This window comes from Stenella coeruleoalba, assembly GCF_951394435.1.
Source record: "Stenella coeruleoalba genome assembly, chromosome: 13".
Lineage (NCBI taxonomy): Eukaryota > Metazoa > Chordata > Mammalia > Artiodactyla > Delphinidae > Stenella > Stenella coeruleoalba.
The window spans coordinates 69,530,070-69,538,321 of record NC_137159.1 but is presented as its reverse complement, the minus strand read 5'-3'; the positions used below and the strand labels follow the sequence as shown (position 1 = coordinate 69,538,321).

At 56.9% G+C, this 8,252-nt stretch overlaps 1 protein-coding gene across 1 annotated transcript in view; it reads left to right on the top strand.

Annotated features, from left to right (window-relative positions):
* The first annotated feature begins 797 nt into the window (after positions 1 to 797).
* Positions 798 to 8,252, top strand: part of KCNK3 (potassium two pore domain channel subfamily K member 3) — a 36,988-nt gene continuing 29,533 nt past the window's right edge. Inside the window, exon 1 of the mRNA XM_079940824.1 lies at positions 798 to 1,366. Coding sequence (XP_079796950.1) covers positions 1,084 to 1,366 — 283 coding nt within the window. The 5' untranslated portion in view covers positions 798 to 1,083. The remainder of the gene's footprint in view (positions 1,367 to 8,252) is intronic.

The window sequence follows — 8,252 nt, the reverse complement described above, 5'->3', positions numbered from 1 at the left end:
CTAGTGGCCTAGGCTAGCAGCCTGTGCTTCCTCAGCCAGTTCCAGGAGCTGTGCTGACCTAGGAAGGGACACATTTCACGAGAGCAGGGCTTTCCCTTGGGTGTTGGCCCATGTGTGCCCGGTCCACAGCTGTGCCCTCCTATTTCTGAGACAGCCAGCAGACTGGCACAGGGGAGGGACTAGGGCCTGGGAGGAGGGAAAGCTTGGCTGGGTCCGAGTGCTGACACTAACTCACTGTGTGCCCTTGCACGGCACTGGACCTCTCTGCCTCAGGTTCCTCATCTACATAGTAAAGGGCAGGACAGCAAGGCCCGAGGTCCCGTCCAGCTAGAGCCTGTTGTGATTTTGGTGGAGGGATGAAGGTGGGGTGGCCCAGAGGCCTGATTGGCCCAGTTCCTTTCCCCTTCCTTGCTTCTCTTTTTCTGTGTCGTCGGTTTATCTCCAGCTATCCAGGTCTCTCTGTCTCTCGCCTGCGGCTCTTTCTGTTTCCATCTTTCGCTCTGTGCCTCTCTCGCTCTGTATTTTTCTGCCTGCCTCTTCTTTTTTCTGTGTCTATGAGTCTACCTCTGGTTTTATCTCCTTGTCTGTCACACCCCCTTCTGACTCTTCTCTCTCTCTTCCTCTGTAGTTATATGCATTTCTCTGCCTACTTATCTTTCTCTGGGTCTCTCCCTCTCTCTCGCTCTCTGTCCTGCCCGGTCTCTCCGCTGCTCTCCCGTCGCTCCCCCTCCCCTCCCCCTCCGGCAGCCCCCCCTCCTCCCTCCCTCGGCGCGTCTCCCCAGTCCTTATTTGGCTGGGCGGGAGGGCTGGCGGGAGGAGGCGGCCTGCGGGCGGGGGGCGGGGGGCGGGAGCGGGGCCGGGCGGAGGAGGGCGGTGGGTGGTGCTGAAGGGACAGCTCCGCGGCGGCGGCGGCGGCGGCGGCGGCGTTGGCGGCTGCGGCCCCGGGGCGCGGAGTGGGTGCCCGGCGCGGGGAGCAGCGAGCGCAGCCATGCCCCAGGCCGCCTCCGGGGCAGCAGCAGCGGCGGCCGGGGCCGGGGCGCGGGCCGGGGGCGCCGGGGGGCCGGCGGCGGCCCGGGCGGGACGATGAAGCGGCAGAATGTGCGCACGCTGGCGCTCATCGTGTGCACATTCACCTACCTGCTGGTGGGCGCCGCGGTCTTCGACGCGCTCGAGTCGGAGCCAGAGATGATCGAGCGGCAGCGGCTGGAGCTGCGGCAGCAGGAGCTGCGGGCGCGCTACAACCTCAGCCAGGGCGGCTACGAGGAGCTCGAGCGCGTCGTGCTGCGCCTCAAGCCGCACAAGGCCGGCGTGCAGTGGCGCTTCGCCGGCTCCTTCTACTTCGCCATCACCGTCATCACCACCATCGGTAACTACTCGCCGGGCGGGGGGCGGGGACCCGGGGGCTGGGCGCCGGGTTCTGGGGTAGTCCGGAGCCGGCTGGGGCTGGGAGGTTCCCCCGGAGAGGGTCTAGGCGCCGAACCCCGCGCTCCCAGAGACCCGAGTTCAGCCTGACGTGTCTGCTCCGTAGGGACAGGGCTCGGGGGAGGCGTCGAATCCTGGCTCCGGACTTGACTCTCCAGCAGGGCCGGCCCTAACTTGTCCCTGCCAGGCTGCGAGAGGGCCCCAGGGGACTCTGAAGTGTGTGAGAGGGGCAGGAGCGACGGGCGGCGGCTGGGGAGGAGGGGTGTGGCCGCGCCAGGCCCTGGAGCAGGGCGCCGAGTGTAAGTGGTGGGGAACGCTCGACTCCTCCGTGTCCTTGCAGATCGGCTCCCGGACCCCAGCGTGTCTACGCCGACTGGGGCTTCAGGGAGACGTGTGGAGGCAGGTACTTGGCACTCTGAGGCACACGGGGCCGCTCTGGGTGCCTGGAACACTCCATAACTGTGGCTATGAGTACTTCTTGGGGGGTGTGTGTGTGTGTGTGCGTGTCTGCGTGCACGTGTGTGCCCAGCGCCAGGAGTTTAGGCTCTGCCAGCCAGTGCCTTTAATTTTCTTAGGGCAGCAGAGCTGGTGCTGGAAGCCAGACCCAGCCCTGTCTGCCTTCTTTACTGCTGTCCCAGGAAAACAGTCACCTCACAGGAATGGCCCCAGTTCTCCTCTTCCAGCCAGGGCAGACCTCAGTGTAGGAGGCCACACACACCCAGACTCTCTCACAGTATAGGCACAGGTGCACACACAGGCACACACGCAAGCTCACACAGGACATACACGGGCACACACACAAGGCGCACAAGTGGGTACCCGAGAAAGAATCTCCAGTGAGGCCCTTGATGTGCTATTCAGGTGTCCAAACAGGGATAAACACCTTACCCACTCCCAAGACTATAATTCCAGCCCAGCTCCATTACTTGTCCCATTGTATGACCTTGGGCAAGTCCCTTCCCCTGCCCGAGTCTCAGGTTCACCTCCAGACAATGAGGGTTTGGCCGAAATGACCTCCAGGACTCCTCCGGGTCCTGATGTGCTCCCAGCCCACCTCCCCCCAGAGCTCACTAGGGCGCCTCCAGGAGCTGTTTCCTCCATCTTTCCCGTTCCTTCTCCACTCCCTGGTCCTCCTCCTAGCCCTGGCTGAGCTCCCACGGGCTCATTGCCATTTGGCATAGCCCATGACAAGATGGCAGTGTTTTCCTGGGAGTCAACAGGAGCCGAGAGGGGTAAAAGGCAGTACTGGACGCCGTCCCTGCCGCTTGTCCACTGCAGGACTGTCCCGAGATTCCGCTGCTCTCTGGAGACCGCAGGGAGCTATGCTATGTGGTTTCTGGAAGATGATGAAAAGGACCCCAGGAGTGGATGTGGCCCAAGTGGGGGCACCTCTGGGTCCTGCTGACGCTGTGAGTGAGTTTAGTGCAGGATGGTCAGACTCAGGTCTGCCCAAAGAGGAGCCTGCTTTCCTGGGAAGGACCAGACTGGGTTTTGTCCGGCGTCTCCTCCCCTCTCCCACCTCCCTGCCACCTGCCAGGGTTTCAGGAGCACTGCAGGTCCTTAGACCTTCCCTCTCTCTCTCCCCACACATCTTACCCTTGGTGTGTGCCCCATCTTTCTCAGTACCCTGGTCCCCAGCTCCACAGTAACCACCCAACTGACCTCCTTGCCTCCAGCCTCATTCCCCTTTAGGGCAAGCTCCCGAGGATAAGGCTGCCAGAAAGAATCTCCCCAAAGCACAGCTATGACCATACCAATACCCTTCTCAGAAGCCCTCAATGCCCCCCTGCTGCCCATGTAATCCATAAATCCACACTCCTCATCCCAAATTTTCAGGACCTCATACCTGGCTGCAATCTCTATGTCCGACTTCATTTCTCACTTCTTACTGACATGATCTCTCCACTGCAGCCCAACTGTCCCTCGAGAACACCTGAAGTGTGCCCATCTGGCATGCCTTTTTCTCTGTCTTCTATTTATCTTGTCCAAGCTAACCTTCCAGGTCCAGTTCAAATCCCATCTCCTCCTTGAAGTCTTCCAGACCATCCCAGGCCACTGGCTCCGGATGACTGCAGGACTTACTGTCAAGACCAGCTGAGTGACACAGTGTAGGCTGTTTTGCACAGCTGTTTACATTTCAGGGGGTGTATTTTGTCTCTTTAACCACACGGGGTGTAATTAACCTCCGTGGGGGCAGGGCCCTGTGGTTCCCATCTCTGTGCTCGCAGTGCCGGCACAGTACCCAGCAATACGCAGGAGCACTCAGAGAATGCTACTGATGGGTTTAAGGTGTGCAGAAGTGAGACGGCATCATCCTTCCCCTCCATCCCTGCCGTTTCCCGAAGTGTTTGTAATCCTCACCAAGAGAGAAGCTGAAAGCTGGGGGTAGAGGCAGACAGAGTGTGGTTCTGATGATTTTTTGTTTGTTTGTTTTTTTGCGGTGTGCGGGCCTCTCACTGTTGTGGCCTCTCCCGTTGCGGAGCACAGGCTCCAGACGCGCAGGCTCAACAGCCATGGCTCACGGGCCCAGCCGCTCCGCGGCATGTGGGATCTTCCCGGACCCGGGCACGAACCCGCATCCCCTGCATCGGCAGGCGGACTCTCAACCACTGCGCCACCAGGGAAACCCTGATTTTTTTTATTTATAAGGAGCTTGGCAAGAGGAAAGAGAGCATCAAAGAACCACCCTAGTTCTGTGGGGGCCCTAGACTGGCACTGCCCACTCTGCCCCACCCAACCATCACTGGCTTTTTGTCACCTCTCACTCTGGCTATGATACCTGGCTGGGAGCTGTCCATATGGGCTCAGATCTAAGAAACAGCTCTCTGGGCTGTGATCAGATGGTTGGAAAGGGCCCTATATTAGACTGATCTTGACCCCAAACCCAAAGGCAGCAGTCTGTGTCCACCTGACCCCTTTGGGGACACAAATGGGTCTCCTGAGAGACTGGGAGTCCCTCTGGGATAGAATAATGACAAAATTTCCCGTTCTTTCAGTGCCTCAGTGATCACAATGCACTTTCATCTCATTTCTTGAGTCTCAGCCTTCATAGCTCAGGGGAGTTGCCAGGGCAGGTACTGTTAGCTCCCTTGCACAGATGAAGGCATGGAGGCTCAGGAAGGGGAAGGGACTCCCTCAAAGTCACGCAGCTGCTGAGCAGCGGAGTTACTTAGAGCGAGAAGCAGGGACTCCTGACTCTAAGCCCAGTGTTCCTTCCCCTGCTGGTTTCTTGGCCGCTTCCTCTGCCTCCATATGCCGTGAAGCCCAAAGCCAGCCAGGATTGGCATGGCCATGACGTGCTCAATCATGCCGGCTTGCAGGGCGCTCATGGGCAGCCCTGATTGGTTGAGGGTCAGCAGGGTCTGAGTTAGTCATTCACCTGGTTAGTCACAGTCACCACTAACTGCGAGGATTCCTCCAGCTCCCTCGTCCCTAGTCTCCCAGACAGGAAACCCTTCCTTTGTCGGGCCCTAAGTTCATCAAATGCGAAGGGAAACTCTTTTTTGGGAAAGTTTAACCTCTCTAGCTGTTGAGTCATTAGGCTCCTCCGGGGCCCCAGCCACGTCTATTCATAGCCTGGAGGCTGTCAGAGCAGGAAAGGGCCCTGAGATCAGCTGGTGCTACCCGCTCCTCTTACCGAGAAGGAAGCAAAGAGGTGACGGGAATAGGGTAGTCAAACCTGACTCGCAGGCCCCCGCTCCTTCCACTTGTGCAGACTGCTTCTTTCTCTGTTATTATTATTAACAGCAGCAACGGCAACAATGCTAGTGGCAGCCACCGTTTATTAACTACTCTTCGGCAGGCTGTATACAAGACGCTTCATTTATATTCCCGTTCAGTTCTCTCCCCAACCCTTCAAGGTGGGCATTATTATTCCCATTTTTCAGTGGTGGAACCTGAGGCTCTGGGTGTAAATTACTCACCATGGCCTGTGACTTGAAAGTATAGGTTCAGTGGAGCCTCTCTGAGTCCCACGCCCTGTATTTTTTACCAATTCTTCCTCTACTTCAAGAACACAGCCCAGACCCTTGTACTTTGGGTCAAATAGCCAAGGCTTGTCTCTTCCTCTGGCAAAATCCTCCCCAGAAAGAGAGGCCCTCTGGCTCCAGCACGCTGCAGCCAGCCTCTGCTCCCCTGCACACTGGCCCCTGACCAACCCAGGCCACGTGCCACAGCCGTGCCCAGGCCCTCCCGGAGACTGCCACGGGCTCACAGGTGCCCGTTCTCCCACCGCAGGTCCGTGGATTCCTTGTGGCTCTAAGGTAACAAGAGGCCAGGTGATTGATTAAGCTGACGGAGCTGGGACAGAAAACCTTCTGTTCTGCTCTCTCCCCAGCTTCCAGCAGAGCACAGGCTCCCATCGCCCACCACATGGCCTGGGAATCCTTAGATTGTGAATTCAAGCAGGTAGTTCATGAGGGAACCTGTACTTCTTGCATCTTTCTAAGAAGGATTTTGCCACCCGCCAAAATCCCAGAGTCCTCAAATCAAAAAGTGAAAGGAGACAGTAGCAGTCATCCAAACATCCAGAGAGGTGAGTGACTTGCCCAAATTCACACAGCAAGTCGCAGGTACAACCCTTTGGGTGCCTAAAGATCTCTCCGTCACCCCAGCCTGTTTTCCTCACGACCCCCACTTTGCTCTTAGCACCAGGGCGTCCGACCGCTTATCACTCAGCTGTTCCCAGTACTCTCTTGACTTCCCGGGGGATGGAGGGGCAGTCCAGCCTGAAACGGTCCCACTGTCCGCTCTCAGTCAGTATTTCCTTCCTCGCTGCCCACAGACCACCCCTCTGCTTCAACTGTACAGCCTTTCCTGAGGGTGGCATATGAACACGGGTGCTGGCTTAGAAACCCGAGTGCCTGGCTTCATCACTCAATCCCCCTCTCCGCTCGCCACCTCCACCGCCTGCTACTAGTTGTGTCACTTTGGACAAGTTACTTAGTCTCTCTGAACTTGCTTTGTCATTTACTATATGGGAGAATAATATCTGCCTCCTAGGATTAAATGGGATAACATGGAAGAAGTGCCTGGTACAGAGTATGTGCTTAATAAACAGTATCTACACTTTAAAGTGTTATCATTTCTCATGTATTATCACTTTCCCTACAGAAGGGAACTGCTCTGTTTCCCAAGGATTACTGTGACCACAGCACCTCTACTCCTTCCTAACAGGTGGGGACAGTGGGATTGGGGACCAGAGGCTGCCACACCCTTCCCTTTATCCTCCTAATCTCACTCCCCCATCCCAGGCTTCCCAGATCCTCACTCATGCCTAGAGTCTGCCTGACATCCAGGCTCAGGGGCAATGCTCCCTCCTCTGAGCAGGCAGACCCTGCAGCAAACCAATCAGGGAGAGTGAGGTGCACAGTGGTAGAACCCATCCTGGATTGGAGCAAGAGGACAAAAGTTCCAGTTCCACTTAGCTTAGCTGCTGGTCCTCTATGACCACCAGTTTCTTCATCTACAAAGTGGACGTATTTGATCAGAGGTCCTTCTGGCTGCCATGCCTCCTGCCTGCACGTCCAGTTCCCACACGTCATGATTGGGGGCTAGAGACATGGAGGGAATGGGGGACAGAATAGGACAGAAATAGAAGACACATGCCTGGCCACAGTGGGGACAGGACAAACACAATAAGTATTTTCAAAGAAAACATAAACAAGCACAGATGAATGTAGTGCAAATCACCACTAGAAACAGCTTTCAGCTGGCAGCACAAACGGTAAATCTGTGAGTTGATTTTGTAATAAAAAAATGTAAAAACGATTTCCCTGCCGTCAGCCAGCAGCAAGGGAAGAGACCCAGCTCTGATTGAGATCATGATGAGTTTAGGCAAACCTCAGCAGAGACCCAGGATGGGCACTCCCTCCCTCCCACCCCACCCCTGCCTTGGATGCAGGGAACGGACGTGTCTATAACACGTCAGGCTCTGTCCGAGGCATTTCTCACCTCCTGCATTCCCACAACTACCCTGGGAGGGCAGGCATTATCATCCTGTTATGGTCAAGGAAAAGAAAGCTCAGAGAGGTTCAAACATTGGCCCAGGACCCTACAAATATAAAATGACAGTAACAGGGCTTACGCCCAGGGCTGTAGGAAGTATCTTTTCATGGAGTCGTGCAGCGCCCTGCTCCCCGCGGAGGCTCTGCTGTCCCTCTCGTATGAATGTCACAGACAATGGAGGATGGGGATCAGGGTCATGCAGGGCACTCAGCTGTGACCTCAGCTTCAGGATATCACATCCTCAGGACTATGGGTAGAGCATTTAGCCCAAAGAGAAATCAGTTAGCTCCACCTCTCTCATTTTACAGTGTGGAAACTAAAATTCTAATTGGAGAAGAAGGGAACCCTGTTTACTGATGCCTCCTTCCGTGTTGTTCACCACCACCCCCCCCAAGGCTCATAGAGAAGAAAGCAGACCGCCAGCCGGCCTGGCCTGCTTGCCTGGGGCCCCCTCCTCACCCCTCTGTTAGGCTCTGGTCCTCAGCACGTGACAAATGCCTGCCGTGAAGCAGTCACCGGCCCAGCTGATGCGGCCACCTCCCAGTCTGTCCACACTTCCCCGTTGTCCAGAAACTGCCCATGCTCAGGCAGCTCCCAGGTGGCTCCCGGAGACCTGCCCCTCACCTGGAGCCACCCCGAGCCCCTACTGCTGCAGTCACGCCTTCGCTTTCCCATTTCCAGAGCTGGCTTCAGCTACTACCTGGAGCCGACAGCTTTGGTCCTCCTGGTTCTGTGGCCCCTGGGATCCCCACCACGCTGGGGCTGACTTCCCATGCTCCCCCTTCACCAAAGCCAGCTCCTTACCACCCTGCTTCCCACTCCCA